At 47.6% G+C, this 25,777-nt stretch overlaps 1 protein-coding gene across 4 annotated transcripts in view; it reads left to right on the top strand.

The window, feature by feature from the left end:
* Positions 1-25,777, top strand: part of LOC122525093 (basement membrane-specific heparan sulfate proteoglycan core protein) — a 64,473-nt gene that overhangs the window by 4,281 nt on the left and 34,415 nt on the right. For 2 of the 4 annotated variants that reach the window (XM_043647706.1, XM_043647705.1), the window contains exon 1: positions 18,164-18,612. In XM_043647706.1, the coding sequence (XP_043503641.1) occupies positions 18,492-18,612 (121 nt within the window). In that variant the 5' untranslated portion in view covers positions 18,164-18,491. Of the gene's footprint in view, positions 1-11,113; positions 11,340-11,416; positions 11,572-11,649; positions 11,735-11,806; positions 11,885-11,951; positions 12,132-12,171; positions 12,208-12,748; positions 12,917-13,142; positions 13,440-13,867; positions 13,985-18,163; positions 18,613-25,777 lie in introns of those variants that run through there. The other 2 variants (XM_043647708.1, XM_043647707.1) reach the window with 2 other exon arrangements.

Here is a 25,777-nt window from a genome sequence, read left to right as displayed (position 1 = left end):
CTCCTTCTTTTTTTTCCCTTTTGTTTTTTGTAGTAGGTGCTCTCGTTATATCTCGATCATCCTTTTAATCGGATATGGACGGCGAATTTGCGTGACTGACCGTGAAATTAAACGAGCCGAATATTTGCGCGAGTCGACTTGTCCTTCGATCGATCGACCGATCGATCGATCGATCGAGAATAAGCCAAACGAAAGAGGAGAACACTCGACTCGTACTTTTCCTCGAATAGGAGTAACTTCGATGCGCGGTCAGGTAGGATCCTTTCGAGAATTCCCGCATCTCTACGCATGTACCGATAAACAAACGCGAGTCGCGCCACGCTTTTGCCCCACTCTTTATTTTCTTTTCATACGCGTAATACTTTTATTAGAGAAAATCGTTATATCGTAAGCGAAGGCGTGCTCCAGCGTGCCAACGGCGGACCAGCTCGAAACCAAGTTGCAACGCGACGAATAACAGGGATTAAGCGCATCTGGTGACCGTGTCACCAGAGTGAGAGAGAGAGAGAGAGAGAGAGAGAGAGAGAGATGGAGGGAGAGACTCGTTCGCTCGACGAACAAAGACCGTGTTCGAGGAGAAAGCACGTGTGCGAGAATAAAAGAGAGAGAGAGAGAGACGTTGGGACGATCGCGTCTTAAACGTGTGGGCGAGTCAAACTGGTTTTCACGTTCGCGTGTCCATGGAAAGAAAGAAGAAGAAAGAAGGAGGAAGGTCTTGGAAACGAAAAGCAAAAGAGCGAAGGCGACTTTCGTACGCGTACCGTAGTACAGCACCGTGGCGTGCTCCCCATGGCAACAACGCGAGTTGCTCTTTTTTTTTCAACGTGCAATGTTTTTTCGCCACCGACGCCCATGCCGCCTCCGCCACCTCCGCTACTTCCGCCGACGATTCCGCGATATCGCCGAGCGACGAACTACTCTACTCGTAACGTACTAAATACTTTTAACGGCGCAACATCCAATGCTATTCGGATTTGACGAATTTCCTACGTAATTACGAGACGAGACGAGACCCCATGGCAACGTCGAGACCGAAGAACACACGTGCAGCTTCTTCCTCCTCCTCCTCCTCCTTCCTTTTTTTCTTTTCATTTTTTATTACTTTCTCCGATCGGAAACTCCGACAATGAAGAAACCGTTGGAAATGTTATTTTTGTAGTTCCCTTTCTCGCTATTTATAAACCAGGGACGATTTGGTGCGTTTCCTTTGATAGCGAGTCAGACTCGGTATTTGTCAAATCGAACGCGACACGGGTGGTGGTGGTGGTGGTGGTGGTGGTGTCTCAGGTGTGCGTCGGGAAACGAACCTATCGAACATTTACCGTTCCCCCCTCGCATCCTTCACGCGTTCCCGTTCGACGCATTCGCGTTGTTCGCAAGGATTATTCTTCTTCTCGGGAAACGCGCCTAGCTTGGTATTCGATCACGATTTATAAAGGAATTTTAGATTCATAGGGCCTGAATAATGTAACGGGTAACGAAAATCCGATCCTTGGTCTTTCTACTTTTCCACGTACTTCTTACGCGCATAAGAAAATCATGAGAGATCCGACGAGAGCGCGTATATTAAGAAGAAAAGACTTTAACTCGAAGATCGTAGGGTACATTTTTATACACCTTATCGCGTTTCAATTAATAACGTTCGAATCCATGGTCTATGAATTTAATGGGACGTATCGCGTATAAAGTCAAGGTCGGAATGGTGTCCGGGTTGCGTGCCGGTAAAAGAATACCGATTCTTCGACATTATTTTTGTCCGCGTTTCGAAGGATGCAACGTATCGTTTTGCAGCGGCAAAAGTTCGTCGTTAACGAATAACGCTTATCCGGCACGAACGACTCGTAGGTTGAAGCGCGAGCAAATAGAGGCACTTCTCGGCCCGGGCCGCCGAGCAACGTTGCGATCCTAATCACTCGCCATTCAGGCCGCTGCCTCTACTCTTGGAGGATCCCTTTCCCGAATAACGTCCCCCTTGAATTTCTCGGCATTGACGAATCAAAGGAATCGAGATTGCGTCGTCTGCATCGATGCGCAGATTCGAGGAAAAATGAAAGTTGGAAAGAACGCTACCGTGCGTAGTCGCGAGGCGATCCTCGACGACCAACCTGGACGGTCAAAAGAATAAGTCACGATGTCGATAAATTCAAACTTATCTAAAGTCATAAATCCAGGCGGTGCGCGACCATTGGGGTTCGACGAAGCGTGCAAGCAAAGCCAATGCAACGTCGAAGACTTATGCGCCGACCGATCGAAGAATACGCACGCATGTTTTTGCGCGCGCTCGTTTTTGCGCTCGTTTTTGCGCTCGTTTTTGCGCTTGTACGTAGGTACTTGAAATAACTTAGCAACATAGTTCGCCTTTTTTCCCTATTTATATCGCATTCGTCATACGGTCGGTGCAAGATCGTTCGACCTCTCGCGCTGCATATATACTTATTATCCTATATTATACGTATTGAAAATGCGAGAAACGTATGGGCGATTAGTCGATCTAACGTTTAATGCGTACACATGTACGTTGTCGTCGTCGTCGCCGTCGTCGTCGTCGGGGTCGGCCCTTGCAAGGTTCTATCTTTAGTCCACGCGCTTTCCAAGTTCTCCTCTCGTCTCCTTTTCCCGTCTTACCCTTTGCCTCTATTTCAGCCGTCGATCGATCGATCGACCCACCGATTATAACGATTCCGTTTTCGAGTCGAGAGCATTAATAATAAAAATGCGAATAGAGAGAGAGAGAGAGAGTGTATTTAGTTTGGCAGGGTGCGAATAATTGATCGGTCGTCGTTTGCGTTACCCGTGTCTACATTAGAGAAATAAGAAAAGAAGATAAATAAAAGATCGTGTCAGGGTTGCGTCAGGGTTGCGTCGGGGTTGCGATTTGCGAAACAATTAGAATCCGTGAAAAGGCGGCTCGGAAGGCAGGCAGGCAGGCAAGGGTTCTTGTATTTCCGCCGCGCCGTTGAAAAGAGAAAATCTGCTCGTTTCTCGCTCGCGTTTCTCGTTGAAAAAATCCCTTTTTCTTGAAGAGTCGGAATTCGGGTCGTGCGTCCTACATTCCGAGCAAGCGTCAAAGTTAATTGCAGGTGTCGAGGAGGATTATACGGGTTCTCGCGTTAACCCACCGCGCGATATAACGTTATAAAAGTACCTACCTGGATGCGCACGTTGATGCACGCGATCAAATCCCTGCTAGAAAAATCTTGTCAGCTTGAGAGGGAGAGGGAGAGAGAGAGAGAGAGAGAGAGAGAGAGAGAGAGAAATGATACGGACGCGTTCGCGGAATAATCGTCGGCGGCAAATCGATCGATCCGTCGATAGCAGCAGACGTTTCTAATTGAACGATATAAAATGCACCTCGATGTGAATTTCAACAAGTCCGTACAATGCGAGGTATAAAATTTCTGGTAATTAACATCGTGACCATCGAAAGGATTCACGAGAAAAACCTCGTCGAAGCCATAGACGCGATTTGCCGGTATAGCTTTATTTTCAGAAAAGTCTGTTAATTAAATTCTCCCTTCATTTTTTGATATACCGAGGCTAGTTTAAATACCATCTCTCGTTCAAATAATAAAGAGATACCTACGTAAATGGAATGGCGTGGATTTATCATTATTCCAATTTTTCATATTCATCGAATAATAATTAATGATTTTGTTTTGTCTAATATTGCTCATTTTCCTTCCTTCCTTCCATGTCTTTAGCGTTTTAGTTCCAACGAGAGGAAGCGGATAAAAAAGTCGAGGAGAGATATCCTCGCGAGTTACTTTAGACGTTAGACGCGCGAACGAGGATTATCGTTATCCCGCGAGAACCTTCGTCAGCTTTCCTTCGTTCGGCCTTCTTCTCGGACGAGATAGATAGTGCACGCATCTTTAACGCGTCTTTTCTCGGCAGTAGGAAAAAAAGCATTGTACGAGATATCGTACGAAGCTTCGTCGAATTATTAGATTTTCGCGGCCGATCGATGATGGGAATTTAAGCGTAGGCATTTAATGGAATTAAAAGCCATGGTCCGTCCTCCCTCGCTCTCTCTCTCGCTCTCTCTCTCAGCTATTTCAAGCAATTCCGTCACGCGCGTTTCCCCAAAAACGCGCGTGTACCCCCTTCTTCGGGTACAGCTTGAGACTCTATAAATAAGCGCTTACAAAACTAACTTGTATATTGTATGAGTATATCTAGAAAATCGAGACATTCCAATTAACGGATCGACATTTATTTCCCGTCCATTAATATTTTTGTTATCGAGAACGCGTTGCTTTTTTCTATAGTATTCTTTCGCGGCATGGTCTCGCGAATTTCCCTTGTCGTGTAATTTCACTTACATATCTATATCCGTACTCGTTAGCCGATTTCAATTCGTAGATATCTTTTTCCTTTAGCTATACGTTTTCGTTCGCGATTTTATATCTCCCGTTTCTGGCGAATCTTTTTTAAAACGAAATAAACGAAATAATACGTCAAAAATATATGACTCGATTCGAGCTTTTATCGCGAATTATAATATTTCATGGCGGCGCGCGTTCTCGTTTATTTAAAACGAGAACGCGGTACCGACTAATCTAATCGTTTAATCGCAAAATATATAAAATTCCATTTGGAGCATATATTTTTTCAAACCGCGATTCGTTCCATCTTTGCTTTCGTTCCGATTGGAGAGACGAAAAAAAGCATATTTCGTGGAGATTTGACCCGTTTCGTGCTTCGGCGAAAATTATCTTCCGATGAATGGATGGAAATAAATATATCATGAAGAATATAGGAAAGGAAAGCGAAGAAGAAGCGCGGTTAACGAACAATTTTTTGTCGGATTATTCGTCCAACTCGCGACACGGGTTATCTCGCAACGCGCAGATCCGCGCGTACGCGTATGCCTCCTCCTTCTCCGAAATCTCCCAATCTTTCTTACGTAATTATTCCTCGCGACCGGTGATATCATTATATTTGACTTGGAGAAAGTATTACGCGTTTCATAATCGTACGTTCGCTATTGCCTTATAGGTCGAACGCGATCGAACTCGGTCCAACGACGACACCTTTACTCGAAAGTCAAGAGTCATTTCCGTTGGAAATTCCACGGAATCGTTTCCCCTTATTTTCTTTTGTCTTCGATACTGCGAATACGCGTACGTAGTATATCTTGTCTAACGCGGAAACGGAAAGATAAGTTTCCTACGCTTCCGATTAGTTAACGTCGAGCGAAATTCAACGGACGTTTAAAGGCACCAAAAGTACAAAGTCGAAGCGTTTAAAAGTCTAAATATTAGCGCGAATCCTAACGATTTGTAGCTGCTACGTACGCCCATCGATGCCGAGTAGTCGATGCTGAGATGTCGCGTGGTAGGTATCGCGACGTATCCTCCTGACCATTAAAGAGCATCGGCTAAGGAATTACGAAAGAGCTTGGATGGTATGAGAAGAAAGAAAGAATTTGAATATTCTATTGTCGGAACGGAGTCAGTGGATCGATGATATCACGGTAGAGATGACGCAAGTTGCAAAACAAACGTCTAATGTAAGCGCTCTTCTCCTAAGTCCCAGATACCTATATAAAAGTACTCGCGCGCGCGATAAGCGCTGCGCGCATAAATATGCGCTCCGCTCGCGCGTAGCTACATTTTTCGATGAAGTAACAACGGGGGGAGGGGGAGGGGGAGGGGCGTCATCGCTCGTTTTAAGCCGACCAACCTCGCTGGCCGCGGTCGAAAGATAAAAAGAAGCGATGTTATTCTTAAACGATCGATGATACGTCGACCGTTTAAACGATGTATTATCGTATCCTCGAGGTTATTAATTTGAAAGAATCCTCTGAAAATCCGTACAAGGAATGATTTCGCTCGCTGACATCCAGCTCGAAGAGTTGGTCTTTATTATTTTCGTTTTAATCAATCCTTGATGAGTTCGGTAATGACCGAAGCTTCCTCGGAAGCGTTGCGTCGAAAACGTTATAATTGGTGCTTAATTGGAAAGCCGATATCCACGTATTAGATTCGCTTTCAAAAGCAACGGATAAGTTTGGAACGTTGGGCTAGCGTATTATCGAAGGAGGGTCACGGACTACGTTTCGTAATCCAGCCAAATTTTGACCAAGGAAATTGAACCGTTCGTTCCTCCTCTCTTTTATTCTTCTTACTTTTTTCCGAGAAGATGGGAAGGAGACGTATAAGGGTTTAACGACAAAGTTCGTTGAGTCGTCGCGCGTTCGATGACTCACACTCTACTCGCAAATGAAGCACGCGCCGCGAAGAAATTAGACGGGCGAATTGAAACGTTAGACGAGGTCAAATAAAAATGACGAAGCGCGTTACGGAAGGAAAGGGAGAGAATTGATATTTTCGCGCGTGCTTGGGTTGCGTTGGGTTGCGTTGGGTTGCGCGTCAATTAACGAGTCGCGGCAGTTTATAGAAAAATACTACCCCACCCTGTCTCTCGCGCGATATCAAAAGAAAAACGATTATGCTCTTTTAGATTCGGACAGATCTAAGGGACGCGCGCGCAGGGCGTGCAAGCGTCGCGACGCGTTGGAATCAACGTCGATCGTTGGTTGGTACGCGCGCGCGGAAACCAAAGGGCGTCTCGTCTCTCCTTCCCCTCGCACGCATCCCTCTCAAAGTTCCTTTTATTTCTGCGCGTTTCATCCGTTTGGGGCGAGAGGGACGAAGCCAAGACGACTCTTTTTCCAAGAGTCGGCATCGATCGATCGAGATGTATACGAAAGAAAAATATAACGAGCTTTCTTTGGCCGAACGTTCGGCGGATATATTTGCTTGCGAGCATGAGTCACTCGCTTTCGCTGTCGCATCGAGTTAATGGCTGCCGCCGAGTATTTTCCATGCGAAAAGTCGAATAAATGAGCGCGCGAATGGGTTGCGAGTTCGCGGAGTGGGGTAGGATCCCTCAGATATGTCAGACAATGGACTATTAGGGGAGTTTTGCGGTAAGCCTCTCGCTCGCGGGCGACGGGCAGACGGGCGAGCGGCGGGCTCCTTACGCTCTTGGCCACATTCGTCGAGAGGCTGGAGAGAGGGAGAGAAAGAGAGAGCTCTCGTTGCAATACCGACGACCCTTTTTCTCCTATTTACCCCCTAAGTTCGGAGCTTTGCAGCCTTCTTTCTTTCCTCGAAACGCGCTCAAAGACGCGTTCAAATTCCTTTCTAGATCGCTTATTTTGATAAACTTGTAACGGCTTTGCGAATATTATCGTTGACGCGAGATACTCGGTAACTAGCGAAACTCGGTTTCTAGCGTAAGAAGGGATCGGGGTCGTCTTGGAATTTTGTTCTCTCCTCGATCCGAAAGATAGGGAGCTTCCCTCTACGTAATAGTTTACGCGTAACTTTGTCGAACGGATGAGACATACTTTCTTAGCTTCGAGGTCGAATTTAACGATTCGATACGAGTTGTATCGTAGCGGTTAATATTCGAGGCGGCAGCAAAGGCGAGCGGGTCGTCGTTGCACAATCATCCTCCGATCTTTCTTTGTTCGTCATCGATATGACATCGCGCGTCATTTTCGAACGATCGGAACGATCGTATTACGGCAGCGAAATTCGACCGCCGCCGCGAAGACAACTCGAAACCGATTATTTCCATGCCAAACGGAAATGCTCCTCCGCGATCGTTCGAATTTACGAAAGTTGGGTGCGTATAATCGGAGAGGAGGAGGCTCGTCGTTGCCAGCGGAAACGGCTGGAGGAAAGAAGCGAGCGCGCCTATCTATTCTCGAATTATTTGCTTTGGTCGGACGCCGCGCGCCTTCCGAAAAAGATACGTTCCAGTCCCCGAGCGAGCGAGCGAGCGAGCACAGGGGGCCTTTTGTAGGCGCCTCGGATTTTCTCTCGGATTTTTTGCGACGTTGGTCAAAATACGATATCGACCGGATACGATTTTGCTCGTTTACAGCGAAAAGAATTTTATCGAAGGCCGGGCATGCCCGTTCTTCGAATCACGGGAAAACCTTTCTCTCTTCGCCGCGAATGTTTCCAACTTTCCACATACGCGCGATCGATCTCTTTCGTATCGCTTTCCAAAGCAGCATCCCTTTAGTTTTCCTTATCGAACGTGCGCGCGCGAGAGAGGGCGGGAGGGGAGGGGGAGAGAACAGTTTGCATCGACGGATAGGGGGAAAAAAAAAAGAAAAAAAGAAAAAAGAAAAAAGAAACAACGCCTCTTCCCTCTCTCGACTTCTCGGATATTTTTTCGAATGCGAAGCGATCTCGCGATCTCTCGCGAGTAGAACGACTCCTCTGACTGGCAGATCGTAGCCCGAGGGCTACTTCGATTCGTCGGAACGAATTTGCCGAGGCTTTCCTCGGGAAATCAGACCGACGTGATTTCCGCAATTTCGCGCGGAGCCTTGGCAAAATGCGAACGGGGTGTCCGAGTCCGAGAGAAGAGGATTGGCCGCTTGGATATTTGCCCTCTCTCTCTCTCTCTCTCTCTCTCTCTGGATATGAAACTTCATATAAGATCATCCTCGAGGAAATCTCCTCTTCGTTCTCTTCCCCTCGTCTGGCTGGGAAATAGCACGTGTCGTTTATTTCTCGGTCGCCGCGATAATCGCGGGTCCGCTTTCTTTATCTTTCGAACGAGCTCGGATAGTTGATAAATTCGCGATGACGAGTAAGTAATACCCCTGCTGCATATATTTCGCCAACGATATTCGAATAAAGTCGTAGCGTATTGTAGGTCGGTCGGTGGGCACGTGCGGAACATTCTTAAAAGATGGGACCGAAGTGCAAGTTTTTTCGCGCGGCCGCCCTCCCCCCCCTCCGGATGTTTCTCGACGGAACGAAGAAGGCTCTTCCGGTGAGAGGCTGTTAAAATGCAAAGGGGCGGTTAAACGACGATGCCGGACCCGGGGACTCGCGCGACCGCTCTTTAGTATTCCGGCGCCTCTCTAACGCGCTCCTCCTCGCATTAATATACCATGGCTTAAGAGACAAAGGACGTCGGACGCCTCGAACGACGTATATTTTCGTTAACTCGAAGCCCCCGAGAGAGGTCTCTCAAATTGCCGGGATTTTCGCCTCGAGAAATGACCGATTTCCTCGGAATATTTTTCAAACGAACGCGAAAGACCATCTTCTTGGGTTATCAACGCGTTAGGCGCCTTGACCTATCTCGTCTTTGGTCGCGCGCGCGCGCAAACTCGGCTGTTCCCTATGATTTTCGAACGGATTATCCTTTTCGTTCCCCTCTACTTTTTCTCGAGTCGCTCTCACGGATCTTGGTTACATCATTTTCAAGAGAGAGAAATTGAGGGTAGGGAGAAGAGATAAACTAAACGATGATAAACGATGAATATGCGTCGCACGTGTGGCCGCGCTACGCGGATTAACGTTTCGTCCAAACGAACGGGGCGCGGGGGGTGAGGGGTCTTTAGCGATCGCTCGTCTTATTCTCCAATTAATCGATTTTCAAAGAAGCCATCTTTCCTGCGACATTTCTCGCCTCGTCCCCGTCTCCCCGTGGCTGCCGCCGCCACCGACGACGACGACGACGACGACGACGACGACGACGACGAACGATGAGTCATCTCCCACGATTTCTTTTTCGTTCGCAGTTTAATGACCTCGTTTGCTGCGCTTCTCCTCGCGCGTACCGTTCCAAGGCCCTTATTTTATTCATTTCTCTTAGTAACGTTTATCCATTTTTACATGGGACTCTGTTATCTCTTACACGGATATACTATTATCGTAGGTCGTCCGATATCGATGACCAAAGTCATCGAAGAAAGTTGAATCGACGATAAAAGTCGGCCGCGAGCCTTTGCTCGATCGATACGATAGATGGATAGAAACGGGTACGCGTCGTATAAAAAAATAGACGATGTTGGCGCGAAAAGTCATTGCTACCGATCGCTCGAGAAAGGTGTGGACGAAGAACGTCTGTTATCGCTGGCGCGTCATCGAGCAAACAAACCGAGATGGCCTAAATATGGGATGACGCGTAGATTGGAAACGCAACTTTGTTCGCAGCCGTACCGAGCGACGCGAGAACGCGCGTCCTTTGGGCACTTAACCTGCGCGGACACGTATTTCCCATGCATTTTAAGGATTTCGGACTGTAGGGGTGGTGTTTTGTAAAAGTATGAGCACGTAGTTGCGGCGAAAGGATCATAGAGTGGACTTAACTCGAAAATCCCGTGTAAAACTTGCTCGGAATAACAAAGTTCCGTCTAGCTGTGGCTCGGATGCTCTCCCTTGGACTCTTTTATTTTTCCACCAGCCATCTCCTCCGGAGATTTATATTTCTCACCCTTCTTCTTTTTCTTCTTCTTCTTCTTCTTCTTCTTCTTCGAGCATCTCTCTCTCCTATTACGTGCTCTTTCGTGACACCATTTTTAACTCCTCTTCCCCGGCGTGGAATTTTGATCGTCTAAATGAATGTTGATCTATCTAAATAGGTCGATTCGAGTAATGGAGACGCGATGCATTTAACGACGAGAAAGGATGCCGGATCGCTCTCTAAACGCGCGGCGGGCCAGCGTGGCGAGATTTTACAGCCCATCCGTCTCGTCCTAACTTTGACTCTTTCCATTAAATATCCATGTCATCGATATCGATTCAATTATCCGAGTACGGTTAGTCGATAAATTCTGAGTTTAGAACACGGCGACAATTAATAAATCGTCTCGCGTCATTATCCTCGTTTTAGATTAACGCAAATTACATCGCATTACGGGATGGGTTGGTTAAATTTCGTTTTCTTTTTTTCCTTCGCGTAGATCGTTTAGAGTAGTCGTAGTTATCGTAGAAACCGGGGGACGAGGGGGGGGGCCCAGTTTGCCGCTGTCCGTTGGTCGTGGCTTGCGAATCACGGATCGCGGCTCATTCCTCGCGGTTCTTCGAGCTCGAAGAGAATGCCGAGTACGATCCTGAATTTATATCGCGTGTTTAGGTGAGAATTGCTTCTTTATGAGAGGCACGTGAGAACGCTCAGCGATAGACCGCCCGCCTGCCGCCCGACCGACCGACCGACCGACCGACCGACCCTTCTCTACCTACGAAATACCTATACGACCATATCGGATATGCAACGAATCGCGAATACGTGTACGAGTTCTCGTAGAAAAATTGACAATTAGGTATTCATTCGCTTTCGTTCCTTTCAGAACGACGACTTGGTCTTCGATCAAGATGGTAAACAACCGAGCTTGCAAATTCCCTTGATCGAGAAACACGAGGAGCAATCGATCTTTCACAGGATAAAGAAACGGATTTCGAATTTTTTCGATTCTTCTACCACTGCTCCTGGTCCTATTTTTGGCAACGATTCTACCAGCGGTCCTACGACGACGGCATTGCCGACAGGAAGAGGAGGAGGAGGAGGAGGAGGAGGTGAGTCTCGTCTTTCAAAACTATTCTACTCGCTGTACCGTTGTTATACTAATATCGTTTATTTTTCTCGTCGACAGACGTTGAGAAAAATGAAGAGAATACGGCAGGTATTCGGCCTGCCGCCGACAATTTCAACGATAGCGACGTTTCCAACGCGAAGAAGAGCAACGCCGATCGAAATTTCGAGAGACTCGCTCGGGACAGCAAAGAAGTGTACTTTGACTATAGAACGGTAAAGTTCGTATATTTATCGTTTGGAAGAGACATTTTCGTCGAGCCAAATTCATTGGAAATGATTTTCTCGATTTAGGAAAACGAGATCGGCGACGCGGCGGAGGGGCTAAGGGCTCCGCAGAATTACGTCAATTCCGACGACGAAGACCTCGTGGGATCTGGTAAAAATATTGCAAATAACGATCCGCGATAATGATAATAATGAAAATAATAATTGAAAATTTGCGCGATAGGAGAGATCGAGGGAAGCGCCACGGACTCGTACTTTCCTCCAGCCGTCACAGGGCTCCCAAGAACCGACGGGAAAGCTCGTAAGTTGCGCCTCCTTAAACGTAATCGAACAACGATCATTAATCCTATCGACGATCCTTTCGACAGGATTCTATCGAATCACTTTGACGGTTGGCGAGCCATACAGAAGAGAGTACGCCGATAGAAACAGCAAAGAGTACAAGGAGCTGAGCGGTAATTTAACTCAGGCTTTGGAAGAACTATACGCTCGTCGTATCCCCAATTACGATTTCACGCGATACGTCCTTCTCGAAGTCTATCATCAACGTCGTAAAAATCGTCGTTAGACTAGACGCGTTCTTTTCAGTCGGTCCGGAGGGATTCACTTTCCGAGATTTCTCAGGTAACTTTGTTGTCCGAAAATCGAGAAAGGAATACGATTCGGCACATTGGGAAATGATCGATTCTTCCTCTTTGGAAAAAACTTTACTTTTCCCAAGTATTTCAGCCGTCGTTCGGGGGCGCATAGAGATATTCTTATAGATTACGTAGAGATAGAAGAAAAATGTTTTCGCTTAAGTTCGAAGAATGGATCGCTTCGAAATGCGCGTTAGGACGTTCTCCTACCTTGTTTATTTTTTTCTTGGCACGTAGAGCACCCCCACCACCACGCAACTAAGTTTATTTTCGTTGGTTAGTCGATTAATAGGATCGCTTCGAAATGCGCGTTAGGACGTTCTCACTCCTTGTTTATTTTTTTCTTGGCACGTAGAGCACCCCCACCACTACCACGCAACTAAGTTTATTTCGTTGGTTAGTCGATTAATAGTATCGCCGTATTGCGCATAAGATTTCTTTTGTCATGTGGCTGCTTTTTAAAAACGATCTTTCTTTTGGTTACTTTGTCTTAACTTTCGAAAACCACGACTACGATGACGGACCAGGACCGGAAACAGCATTGCCGGAGTGCGACCAATCGAGCGAATTAACGTGTAGAAACGGCGAATGCGTGCCGTTAGATTCGCGGTGCGACGGTGTCGATCAATGCGAGGATGGATCCGACGAGCTCGATTGTCCCTCCAACGTTTCGACCCTGCGTCCGCCTACGACGGGTAAGTAGGACCCACCGACCACCACCACCTTTCCTACCTTTTACATTTCGATTAAGCTTCTGCGAAATCCCTCGTCCGAATTAACGCTTTATCGTATCTTAACATCTTGCGTCGAGTGCACCGCGCGTCTCTTGCGGGCTAAACGGATTGAAAGAGCGCGATAAGAGGCGCGCGACGCAACCGCGATCCTAAGTAGTAGTATGTGCACAATCGGGACGGGGGGTAGACGTTGTCGACGTTGTAGACGTTACCGAACAAGGACGAGGAGAAGAAGGAGGAGAAGAAGGAGCCTCGACTACGGAGATTACCTCGGAGTTCGAGGACCATACCCCGACCGAGGAAGAGGAGGACGACGACGAGGACGAAGAGGCGAATACGACGTTGAGAGGAGTCTCGAACAAATGTCGCGCCGACGACGTCGTGCGATGTCAGGACGGAAGCCGATACATTTGTTCGGTACAGAAATGCGACGGCGTGCCGGATTGCGAGGACGGGGCCGACGAAGTCGGATGTCCGCATTCAGGTATATCAGCGGTTCCCTTTTCTATTTTACATTATCGAAACCTACCTTCTACGTAAATCTATATTTACGTGCTATCGCTAAAGGGGAGATGGTCGCAGTGTTTCACCGAGCGCCGAACGTAACGTTCTTTATCTACCTGGATAAGTAAATCGTTTCGATCCTTCGTCTCTTACGACGTACACGTACATACGCACGCAAAATCTTCATTTTTGTACATATGTAAATGACCCTTTGCTAAATATCTTTGATAAGAGGCTCGCATGTTTGTATCGCTGGATCAAAGTTTCAACGTTTTGTCGTCATTCCCTTGCAACATTAGCCATAGACGCGATGTACATATATGCTTTGATGTTTTTCTATATAAGAAAACTGTGTGTGGATTTAATTATCGGTTAGACGTTAAAAAAATTCTTCGTACGATCTCGCAGGTTGCAAGTTTGGCGAATTCGCTTGCGACGTGCGGAGGTGCATTCTGGAATCTCAACGGTGCAACTTTGTCGAGGATTGTCAAGACGGAAGCGACGAACACGATTGCAACTACCCTGGTGAGTAGGAAACCTTTTGGAAACAGTTTGGTAACTAGTTTGCAGAAAACTAGCTTACCGCGAAAGAATCGAGATGGTAAGGTAGAACGTAGGTAGAAAACGTAGGTAACGCTCGAGGTAACGTTCGAGGTAACGTAGAAAGAGGTGAGAAAGGATACTGCAATATCGACGGCGGGAAGACCGGAAAGATGATCGATTAAACGCGAGAGAATTTCGAGTTTTTCGAGCAACCGTCGTCGTCGTCGTCGTCGTCGTCGTATCATCGACGCAACTTCCTATCGTAGAAAGGAAGATTGTGTAAAAGTCGATCGAAAAGTTGGATTTAATTCGTCGAGACGCGCGCGTCGTCTATCTCTTTGGAGCGCAGGGTGCTTTTTCTCCCCTTTGGATAAAAATAGGGTCAGGTGCAGCGGAACTACGAACGAGTCGACCACGACGCGAGCAAGCAGAACGTACCTACTGAATATTCAAATCTCGAGAGCTTTTTCCCTGCTCCTATTTCACGAGCGCAACGCGGTCTCGTGCTCTTCCTTCCTTTCGTTTCTACCCTCGTCTTCTTTTCTTCTCGTCTCGTCTCGTCTCGTCTCGTCTCGTCTAGTCGCGATCAACAACGCGGAAAGGAGCACGGGATCTCGTCGACCAATCTGCCAGAGTTGCTCGAATCAATTTTAATCCAAGGGAACGAGCGCGATCGTAAATCAACGCAATAAGAGGAAAAAATAGAAAAGAAAGAAACGATTTGAAATAAATAACCGGAGACACGCAGCTCTTCGTCGTCGTCGTCGTCGGCGGCTGCGGCGGCGGCGGCGGCGGCGGCGGCTGCGAAGCAAGAACGTTTTACCCGAGTAATCGCGATATGCATGCTTAATCAATATTCAAGTATTCAGCAGCGAACTAGACTGGGGAGGATTTACCTGTTCTCTACCCTGTTCTCGCTCCCTCTCATCCACCCTTCTTTCTTGCCATCTTTGGTAGGTAGGAATTCGCATAACTACTTTCGTGTCTCTCGCTTCTTCCGTCTTGCAATATGCCAGTGCGGACAATTATGAGTCGTTGCGGGAAGGTAAGGTAACTGGAACCACGACGAAATGAAAAGAGACGGGGGGAGAGAGAGGATCGCGGGGTTATCGCACGCTAGGCACCACCACGACAAATGTCAGCACCCGCCCCCTCGAACATTATTCAGATGCGTCCTTTGACTTTAGAAGCGTGTACTTACGTCTAGATGTGTTTCTATCCTTCTCGCAGCCTCGACGTCCTACTTATTAAAGTTAAACGTAGCTAGTATCCTCTCTCTAGTCGGATACTTAAATAAATTCCAATCGATTTGTTTCATTTATATCTCGAGCTTGTGCGCGATCTCAACCCAATTTCATAATCGTTTCGTCCGCGTGGATATAAATGTAATTATTTGCAGAGAGAGAGAGGCGCGCGTCTATCGTTACTTTGTTTTTCGATCAAATATACGGACTAGATCGATCGATATGTTTTCGAAAAGCGAGCGAAAATAGACGGGGCGAGTCGGTGGACTTGGAGGTGGTAATAGCTGGTAGAGAAATGCCAGGCCTAGGGTTTACCGAGGCCCCAAAGTGTTACGTAGAAAATGGTCGTCGTCCTCGAAATTGGCGTTCTCCGAATCCTGGAGACTGCATCGCCCGATAGGAACGATCTTCGATGCGTCTCTCTCTCTTTCGGACTCTAAAACGCTTCGCGCGGTACGCGTCGAGTTGCGTTGCGTTTAGGCTCATAGGCGAGATAACAGGTAGGAATATCGACTATACTCGTACGAAAGAGCGCGTCTCTTTGAAAAATGTCAGCAAATAAAGAAAGGTAAATATCGACGTTGGCCCTCCCCCCCATCCGATATTATAGCGTAATCGTAGTCTCGTCGGTAGAGCATCCAGTTGTCGCGTGAACGCGCCGTTTCGCGATCGCATCGCAAAGTCGATCGATCCTTTGCGAGAGAAAAACGTATTTTTTTCTTTCCATCGGATCTAATCGTCTCTCGAACGATTCCAGCGTCGGAGTTCCATTTCGCGTTGTCGTCGTTGGAATAACGAGTTTCGGAATAAAGGAGCCAGGAAGAAAGGGAGGAAGAAAGAGAGAAAAGCAGGTCATTTTCGGTATCCCCGGTAGAATTCATTTTTGGTCGGTCGGTATTAAACGCATATCCGGGAGAGGGGCCCGCGAGGGGAGGGTCGAAGCTGGGAAAACGGCGGATTGGTAGGCGTTACCCGCGCACCGTCCCAGCACCACCGCCGCCGAGCTGCTCGTAACGAACGCGACGACGAGGAGGAGGGAAATCATGGGGCTTGTGGGTTATTTCGCTCTCGTGGTACTCTCGGTTTTTTGCAATTTACGACGATCCGTTTAATCGGTCGCCTACCGAAAGACGCCCCCGCTGCGAATTTCCGACGAAAGCGAGAGCTTCCATTCGTCCTTCCTCGCGAACCGATCGCCCTCTCGACGAGGAGAGAGGAGGAGGAGGAGGGTCTTCTTCTTCTTCCAGCGGGAGAGAACGTCAGCCGCGGCGAACGCTCGGCAGCGGACAGCTGAACGAGTCCATTAGTATGAAAATGTGATATAAGATAGCTTTGAATAAACATGCAACCTTTCCTCGCTCTTCGGAGAAGGACGTACTTACGATTACTTCTGAACTCTGCGTGCTCGGCGCGTCGCGGTCAGCGGCCTGGCAAACTTATTTTATTTAAACTTGTGTAATTCCGCGAGCTCTCGAATCCGTCGTACGCTTTTAGAAAAACCCCCTGCTACTCCTACCACGAGTTTTCGCTCGCTCGCGCGCGCGATCCCGATCAACGCAACCCTGACGCGAGCATATGCTTTTCCTTTGGATTTCCCTTTTCTTGCCATTTTTTTCATCTTGCCTGGCATCTTTTTTCGACGAAATAGTTGAATTATTTGCGCGCTAACGGATCGATCGGAAAGTGGATAGGTAAGTAGGTCAACGAAGGATAGGACGTTGAACTAACCGCGACGTTTGTTAGTTAAATACCACGGGATCCATTAGAAACGAGCGTTTCGTCGTTATCCTTCTTCTAAACCGGCTTTCCTTCAACGAGATATCGATTTATCGTATACGCTTACGAGAGGATAGCTACGACGGGTTTAACGAATAATTTGTCGCGCGTCTTTGTCGGGGCAAGTGGAGAGGAGCGATTAGGCGAAGCGAGTGGGGGGCGCCCTTTCGCGAGTAGGCAGCAGGGGCTCTCGTCGATCCTCGAGAGCGCGATCGACGACGGGGTAAAATCCTTCGTTGGGGGCAAGGGAACCCGAGCTAAGGTCGCGCGCGCGCACGCACGCACGCATTTTTCCGCGAGAGGTTTATCTCTCGTTTGCGAGAGATAGGCTCGAAAATTCGTCGCTCTCGAGCCGGTGGCGGCGAGGTTGCACGAACCCGAGCGAAGCCGTCCGAAGGGAGGAAGCGCGCGAAAGGGACGCGCGTCCTACCTGCGAGACCACCTACGCTTTCCTCCTCTGACAGTCATTCGTTCGAAACAACGCGGTTCGGACGCTGCTGCTGCTGCTGCTGCTGCTTCCGATCGACTCGAAAATGCGGGACTTTGCGACCGGTGTCGGATTTTGGAATATTTGAAAAGTCTCGCGCCGCGCGGAACGCGCACTGCTGCTCCGTTAGGCGAAAGGGGGGAAACGTAGTAGCTCGGTAGTGCCTCCTCCCACGCTTGGCATTGCGCGTTGACAGGAGGTGGGGTGTGGGTCGCGTTCTTCAGTCCATGCCGAGGAGACTAGCACTTTGTCTGGCAGTCTGTCAGCTTCGGTCAACGCGACAGCTAGTCGCGTAGGTTAACTCCTTTTATCGAGTCAGGCGGATCTTCCTCGTCGCCAGGTTTGCTCCTCTTCCGTTCTCGATTTATTTTCCATCGGCCAACTCGCTTTCTTTTTCGAAAATTACGCGGAAAGGGGCGGGGGGGCGTCGCTTTCGGTCGAGTCCTCTTGCAACCGACGGCGACGACGGCGGCCCGGGGGGAGGGCAAAGTCGCGAGAAACGACTAAACGACGTCGGAGAAAAAGAAAAAGGGTGGCGACCGCGTCATTCGGAAAATAATTAAAAATAATTGAAAACGCAACGAGAGTGGCGCGCGCGCGCGCGCGCGACTGCCATTGTGTTTTCCAACCTACCCCGTCGCGCTTTCTTTCTTTGCCACCGCGAACAAAAGCCGTTAGCTAAAGAGACACGGAAGGCCGAAGAAAAGAAGCGTTTGTTCGCGCAAAGTAAAGTAGTAGAGTAGTATTTAGAGTAGTTAGGGTCCATCGCGCGACGGAGGAAGCTAGACGAATAATTCGCGCGTTAAACGCTTTCGGTCGCGGTTAAAAGCTCGCGATCGCGATCTTTTGGAAGAAAGCGAGTTTGGCGCGAGTAAACGGTTAGTTGGGATTTGCTAGGAGCGGCCATCAAATGAGACAGCGTTTCTTTCGACGCTAGTCTCTCGACGATCGTGAAAAAAAAGGAGATCGAGGAAGAAGCGAGATGGAACGACCGCCGAGGAATTACCTCGCCATCGTCCTCCTCCTCCTCCTCCTCTTATCGGCCTTGACATCTTTGAATCTCGCGCAGGAAACGAGACCGTCTTATGGAACACGCTACAGAGGTAAATTATTTATTTCTATCCACTTTGACAATGTTTTTCGGCACGAATTAAAGTTGCTTGTTTTTGGATCGCGCGCGCGCTCGCTCCCGAGGTAAGGTTTGTCTCTATCCGAGCTATTCGTTTACTTCGATTTTTCCGCTCGAGGCGTAATCCCGAGGGATTCGTCGTTCGAATTCATTAAAATGTGAGCGATCCGGGTTGCTCTCCCGAGCGTTATTTACGATATTTGCGACATTGAAAAGCTATTACTATAATCTTCCTTCTAATCTCAACTCGATGATAGCCTCTGTCCGAGAAAGATGTAAGACGACGAGCTTGTTTTTAATCGAGTCGCCTTTTCCAACCCGTTCGATTTTCTTCCTCTTTCCGGAATTTGATTAAATAATACCTATCGCCCGGGGAAAGAATTTCTCTCTCTCTCTCGCGATAGGTTTGTTCGCGATTCGCAAAAAGTACGGTGGATAGAGTCGCGTTCGACGGCACTTGTTGCGCGAGAGAGAAAGAGAAAGGGGAAAGAGGGTCGGACTGGGGGATGGAGCACAGACTTTCTACGGATTGGCAAGAAAGTTTGAAACTTTCGATCCTATTTGTCATCTCTTTTCTTCCGATCGAGACTCGTTCGTTCGTTCGTAGGTAGATTTGGTCTATGTTTTTTCGCCGAGAAAATGCGGCGAATCCGTTGAATATCATTTGGAAAATGAAACAATAAAGGGCATGCATTATGTTTCCAGTTTTATCCTTGGTCGGTATCCACGGAGCTCGCGGCTAAGCTCGACTTTGCGACCGTTTCCACCTATTTAACATATTATTTTGCACCGGAGGAGTTTGGAATTTAGTAGGTTCTCGCGCTTCTCTGCGTCGTCGACGGGTGCCCCGAAGCACGATTTCTCGTAAACCGTGACATTTTATACGCGCCTTCGTTATTCTTTTACAGGTAGGAATCGTTCGAATGACGAGAGGGAGAGAGTAGGAAACGATAAAACGTTGTTGCGGCTAGTCGGCCTTTTGTATTTCTCATGAACCGATCCATTAATATTTCCTACGGTGTATGGTTTTATCCTCGCCAATTTGTTACCGGAGCAGATATATAAATATATGTATAGCCGCGAATCGACAATTTTACGTAGGACAAGGGGATATTATTCGTCGAAATGACTATTTTCGAGGTAGGAGTATAGTATTACTATTCGCGTACGAGTCGACGCGCGATAGGCGCGGTTATTTCGACCCGCAAAAACCACGAGTTGAACCGAATCGATTATACTTTTTTTCATCGGGACGAAGTACGTACTCGAGTCAAAGCGGTCCGATTCTCTGAATTTTTCAAGAATCCAACAATACGGAATTCGTAGAACGAAGGCAACGTTTGCTTTACCTACAAATACTTTTCTCTTTCTCCTTTTTTTTCTTTTTTTTCTTTTTTTTCAACCTCAACAAGTTCGAATTTCCGCGAGCGCGGCGAACTTAGGGAGCTAGCGATAATTCCGTCAAAATCAAAGGAGCTCTCCTCTTCGGGACCTAGCAGGGACCTAGCTAGCATTTTTTCTCTCGGTTCTTCACTTTTTCCTTCCTTTATTCCTGTTTTTCCCCCCATTTTTTCCATTTCGCCTTCTTTTGTTTAAAGCGACCATAAACTGGGAAAGTTTGTAGGTCAACCTACGAACGCGAACCTACGCGGCGCGAAGGTACGAAAACTAGGTTTGCAACCCCCGCGGATAATTAACATCGAAAGATCGCTTTTATTAGAGCATAAATTCTTGAAACCTATATTAAAAGTGATAAAATGCGGCCACCTCCCGCCGCTAGTTTTTTCTCTTCTTCTATTCTTGATAATAAGAGGTTCGAGCAAACGAGAGGGGACAAGGAAGAGGGCACCCTTTCCAAATAATCAATCGTTTTTCTCTTTTCCCTTTCGGTGACGTAACGATTACGCGCTCGAGAATATTCGAAATATTCTCGCGCTTCGGAAGGAAAATTTATCGAAGATTATTCGGAATAATTGATGGGCTAACGCGGGATAAGACGAAAAAGTTGGATCTCATGCATATTGCGGCTCGATTAAATCCCTCCCATTAAACGATCGAATTATCCGGACGCGGCGATTAAATGCGCTCTGCCTGCGGAAAAGCGACTACTCTTTTCTCATCCTTGTTTTATTTTTTCCATCGGACCATTGACACGGTTGTTTCGGTTTTTCATTAGGCGATAATTGAGAGAAAGACTCCGCGCGACGATGACTTTTCTCGTAGATCTCTCCATTTCCATCCGAGAAGAAATTCATTGTAACGTTTCAATCGACGTTATTTAAGTTTGCAGCTTTATCGGAAATTCGTTTAAACGCGTACCTATTCCGCGCCGATGCGACAAAGCGACGATACAAAGCGGTTAGCGGAGTTTAGAAGGTTTAGAGAAGGTGCGCGCGCGCGCGCGCGATAGGCTCGAGAAAACGACCGGCGAAAATAGGTCTTCCATTGTGCGACGCTTCGACTGGCTAAAACAATTTCTTCTTATCCGATTGCTCGAAGGGAAAAGTTTTCTTTTCGGAATGGCCAAGAGACGCAAAGTAAAGGGATTACTAATTATTTCAATCTCGGGCGCGTTTAGGCGACCAAACGCGAGACAAAGCGCGACGCGGTTAGCCGTCGCGAGCAGCGACCAATGTTTTATTCTTACTCTAAATTGCTTATCGGAAGTTTCTCTCCGGTGCGCTTCCGAACGAGCTTTCTCCTCTAAATCCGGTCTTTATTCGATTTTCAACATCGCCAAAGCCCTTTAACGATCTTTTCCAGGAGGAGTCTTATTAACTCTTCTACTCGAACGAATGGTACCGTTCGTTCCCTTGCTACTAAAATTTCCCAACGAGGTTCGAGAGAGCGCGGAGCCTCTTTTGAAAAGTGTCTCGAGCAGTCGCACAGCGACTATTCCTCGCTTTTATTTCGACAAATTTGTACTTTCTTCGATATCGCTGGCAAAAAAGCTGACGCAAAGTTGCCTCGGTTGGAAGAAAAATCTATAATAAAAGGGTGGGTGGGTGGGTAGGTACACGTACATAGGGAGAAAAGGAAGAAGGGCAGCGATAATTAATGCCATAAATTGAAAGTCTCTGCTAGATCCGTCGAGGCGCGACCGTTTTCGATATATCGATTCGCGGGAGGAGGGAAGAAAGAAGCACCACACCACTCGCCACCCCCGAGCGGAAGTCGGAGCGGACTATGACGTACCGCTTCCGGCTCCTACGAGGATATATCGAGTTCTTCTATCCGTCTCGTTACACCACCGGAAACGCGCGCGGAAGGTTACGAGCGAGCTCGGACTTTTTCTCGAGCGCGTGGCTCCTATTTTTTCTTTATTCGCAAGCGCGGAACGACGATTTTTGCTTCTTTTCTCGAAGAGAAATCGTTGCTCCCCCAACGACGCCCTCCTCCCCCGCGACGCCCTCCCCTGCGACATTTTCCTCGGTCGGCGGATATATTTGCTCTCGGGAATTATTGGATTTTCGCCATTTTCCAGGGAACAACGGGGAGTAAACATACTTTTGGCGAGGAGAGCACACGCGGCGCTCTAGGGTTGTTGCGTCCCCGTCGCAATTAGATTTCATTTTTCTCCCCCTTGCCTTTTAAGCTTCAGTTTTCTCCTTTCTGGGACGATAAGCGGAAGGAGCAAATAAATCGGCGATCGATTTCGACTCTCTCTTATTCCAAAAATCCCCATTTTTATTCTCCTCTGGATGTTTGCAACCTTGGCGCGCGCCCGAGCATGGTTAATGCATGTTAATGCACGCGCGCGCCTATCGCGTCCTGGGTGTGCACGCGTAAGCGCTGGAGATCCGTTTAAGATGTTTCTTCGATGATGCAATCGATCCGGGAACATAGACCGCCGACTGTCGCGGTTGAAAACTTTCCGCTTGCCGCTATTCCAAGGGAAAGTAAATCGACGACGTCGATGTCGTGTTTCGTCTTGGAAATATCGAAACGAACGTCGTCGATTGCCGCTCACAATAACGGTAACTGCTAGGAGATTCTTAGATTTGGACTCGTTCCAACGACTCTCGAGTGCCGACGCTTTTGGATCGTGCTCTAGTCTAAGTAGAATCTTAAGCGCGCTGTTAAACGAGAGAGGATTAATTCGTTATCGACGTACGTATATGCACGCGCGATCGTGCCAAAGGATTGAAATCATCCGGATGGTTAGCGGATGAGTGCGAGACATCGAGGAGAACTATTAAAAACTGCGTGATGCGATAGGAATGCCGATAAACGCGTACCTATTTACGTTTGATCGATCGCTCCGAAATGTACGCGTATATAATAACGAATAGCGACAAAGTGCATTCATTAGTTATGGTATTTGCCCCGTATCCTTTTCTCTCTCTCTCTCGTTCATTTTGTTTACATAGCGCTGTCAACGGGTTCGCGTCGCTTTGGAATCTCGAGGTCGCGATTTCGATCCAAGGTTCGAACGCGACGGCGGGAATATTATTAATAAAATGACCTTCTCGTAATTAACGAATTCGGAAAAAACGTCGAGTCGTTGTCCTCCCGTTAGAAGAAAATCGATTCTTTCCATCTTTCTATCGAAGACGATAACGATTTCGAGCGCGTTGTTGAAACAAATTATCCGCATCGCGGTGCGCTCTTATATACAATTGGATCTAACAGCGAAGCGAGTTTGCGCATGCAAATACATCGTTTAGGCTTTACGAGCGAGATGCCGTCTTTGAGTCAATGAAAGTGACCCGGACCGATGAGCGGGAATTCCTATTTCGCAATTCTTAGCACCGCTAAGAGCGCTAACTCAGGGACGAGTATTCTTCGTCAACGTATTACCTTGAAGTTAATCAGCGATTCGTACTTTTTCGCGTGAACTACAACTGCTTAGGATCGTACGGTACGTTACGCATTTAAAAAAGATAAGCTAAACGAAGTCGCGTAATAGTAAAATCATTAGCATTTCAGCTGATATGGACGACGATAAGGATTGGCATACTTATCGTTAGCATTGACACGGAATTGAAGCTTAACGCTCTCGTCCTCCCACGTTATCTGCCCACGAGACTTTGCGGAAAAATCATTAGATCGCGAGCCGTAAAGTGATTCGACGCCGGACGCCGGCCGCCGACCCGTCGTCATCGCTTCTTTTAAATGGAGCGCGTAAGTGGAAACACGCGTGTTCGTAGACTTTCGCGATAATCGAAGAAAGGGTTGACGTCACGCGCTCTTTGTCCGCAAGTTCTATCTCGATTCTCCGCGATGAGCTCAACATCGTCGGGTGACGCTCGATGACATAACCCTAACGCGACCAAAACTCGAGCTCGATTAACCTTCTTTCGCGCTAGTCGCGTCTTTGCGTTAACGCGAAAAGATTACGAGGAACCCTGGCGTCGCTTGGGTATTTAGATCATTTGCGAGAGAGAGAGAGAGATTGTAAAATTGGTAACGCGAACGAAGAGTCGGCGGGGTCAGCGTTCCGGTCGCGCACCGGGCGACGGGCGATGGGCGATGGGCGATGGGCGATGGGCGATAACGGAAGCGAGACGGTAGGTCCCTTTCGCCCGCGAGTGCCGTAAATAACGACTAGGTAAAACGAATCGTCGATAAATAAATGTTCGGAGAACGCGTTCGATACGCGTCACGTATCTCCAGCTCGAAGAGAGCGAGCAGGAGAGATCGTTATTTCATAACCGTTCGCGATATCGTTTTCAACCTTCATTCCCATCGTCTCTCTTTTCCTCTCTTTCCGCTCTCTTGTTGACTATGTATATACTACATTCGTTCGTTGCGATTTGATAGCGGATGGACGTGAGCTCGTTGTGTTTCAGGATCGTATTTAGAATTCATTCTCTCTCTCTCTCTCTCGCGCTCTCTCTCTCGCGCGCTCGCGCGCGCGCGCTCTTATTCAACGAGAAACTATTTCCGATCGCGTGCGTTGGGTAGACGGACGTTTACGTATCGACGTTTACCAATCCTTCTCTTTTGGAAGCATTTGCGAATGACCGTTTACGTTATCCCTGAAGGAAAACTATCGACAAGATTTGGGCGATATTTTGACGAGTAATTAAAACATCTCGCGAGGCATCCGTTCGCGGAGTCGGGTAACGGACGGGCTACTTTATCTACGTTCCAGCTACTCTTATATTCGCATTTTCTACGGAGTATCGCGTTATACTGCTATCGTTGCACGTTTGCTCTCGCTCGGATGTTACTTTCTAACGGTTGAAAATGAAAATGATTATTCTCGTTATTATATTTTAATCGTCGCGAATCCCGACTCGATTCTCAAAGTTTAACGATCGCGCTCGCGTTCTTTCCAACGACCGATAAATCATTTTTTCGTTGAAAAATTGGAAATAGAAGCTTTCCAAGAGATGATATCTGGCGCGCATCGAGGTCGAATAAATAACGCAAGGCGCTCATCCTTCTGTTACGCGCCTCTGTGTGTGTGTATACGATCCCCCAGTTTGATTGTATTATTCATAGGTACATATTATACATTAGCAACGTCTATGGCATCAAAGTAATCTCTCGCGCTCTCTCTCTCTCTCTCTCTCTCTTCGCTCGCGAAAGAATCGGTTAAAAAAATAAACGCTCGTTGTATCGCGTATGCATGGTATGTAACCGTGACGTCATAGGATATACATGGGATATACACAGGATATACATAGGATTTGCGTTGGACATTTAAAAATTGCAACGAGTGGAAAGATCAACAACCATGACGCATTCCCATATACCGTTTTGCAAACTTAAATACGTCTAAAAGGGGGGCGGGCCGCGCAAATCGCGCATTCCTATCAATGTACACCTAGGGTGCGAAACGGAAGAGCGAGTACACCCCGCCATCGAACGATCCGGAAGGGTGGCGGCTTTTTGGGCACGCGTTATTCGCCTTAATAACGTCGCGTAGCGATCTCGCCTTTCTCTTTGGGATAAGGACTCCGCGAAATGGAGCTCTTTCTCCAAAGCATTCTTCCAAAGCAAAATAGGATACGAATCCACCGAACGAATCTAAACAAGAATTTTCTTTTTTCTCATATTTTATCTCGTCTTCCGTATCTCTCCGTGAGACAAAACATCGACTGAAGAAATTGGAGCCACGGTTTATTATCTTATCGAGAAGAGAAGAGCGAGATGATAGGAGAAATGCTTCGTGGAAGAAAGGAAGGAAG

The sequence above is a fragment of the Polistes fuscatus genome, unplaced genomic scaffold (assembly GCF_010416935.1).
Source record: "Polistes fuscatus isolate 324 unplaced genomic scaffold, CU_Pfus_HIC Scaffold8, whole genome shotgun sequence".
NCBI lineage: Eukaryota > Metazoa > Arthropoda > Insecta > Hymenoptera > Vespidae > Polistes > Polistes fuscatus.
Note: the sequence above shows the minus strand (reverse complement) of the source record. Positions and strands in the feature narration are given on the sequence as shown.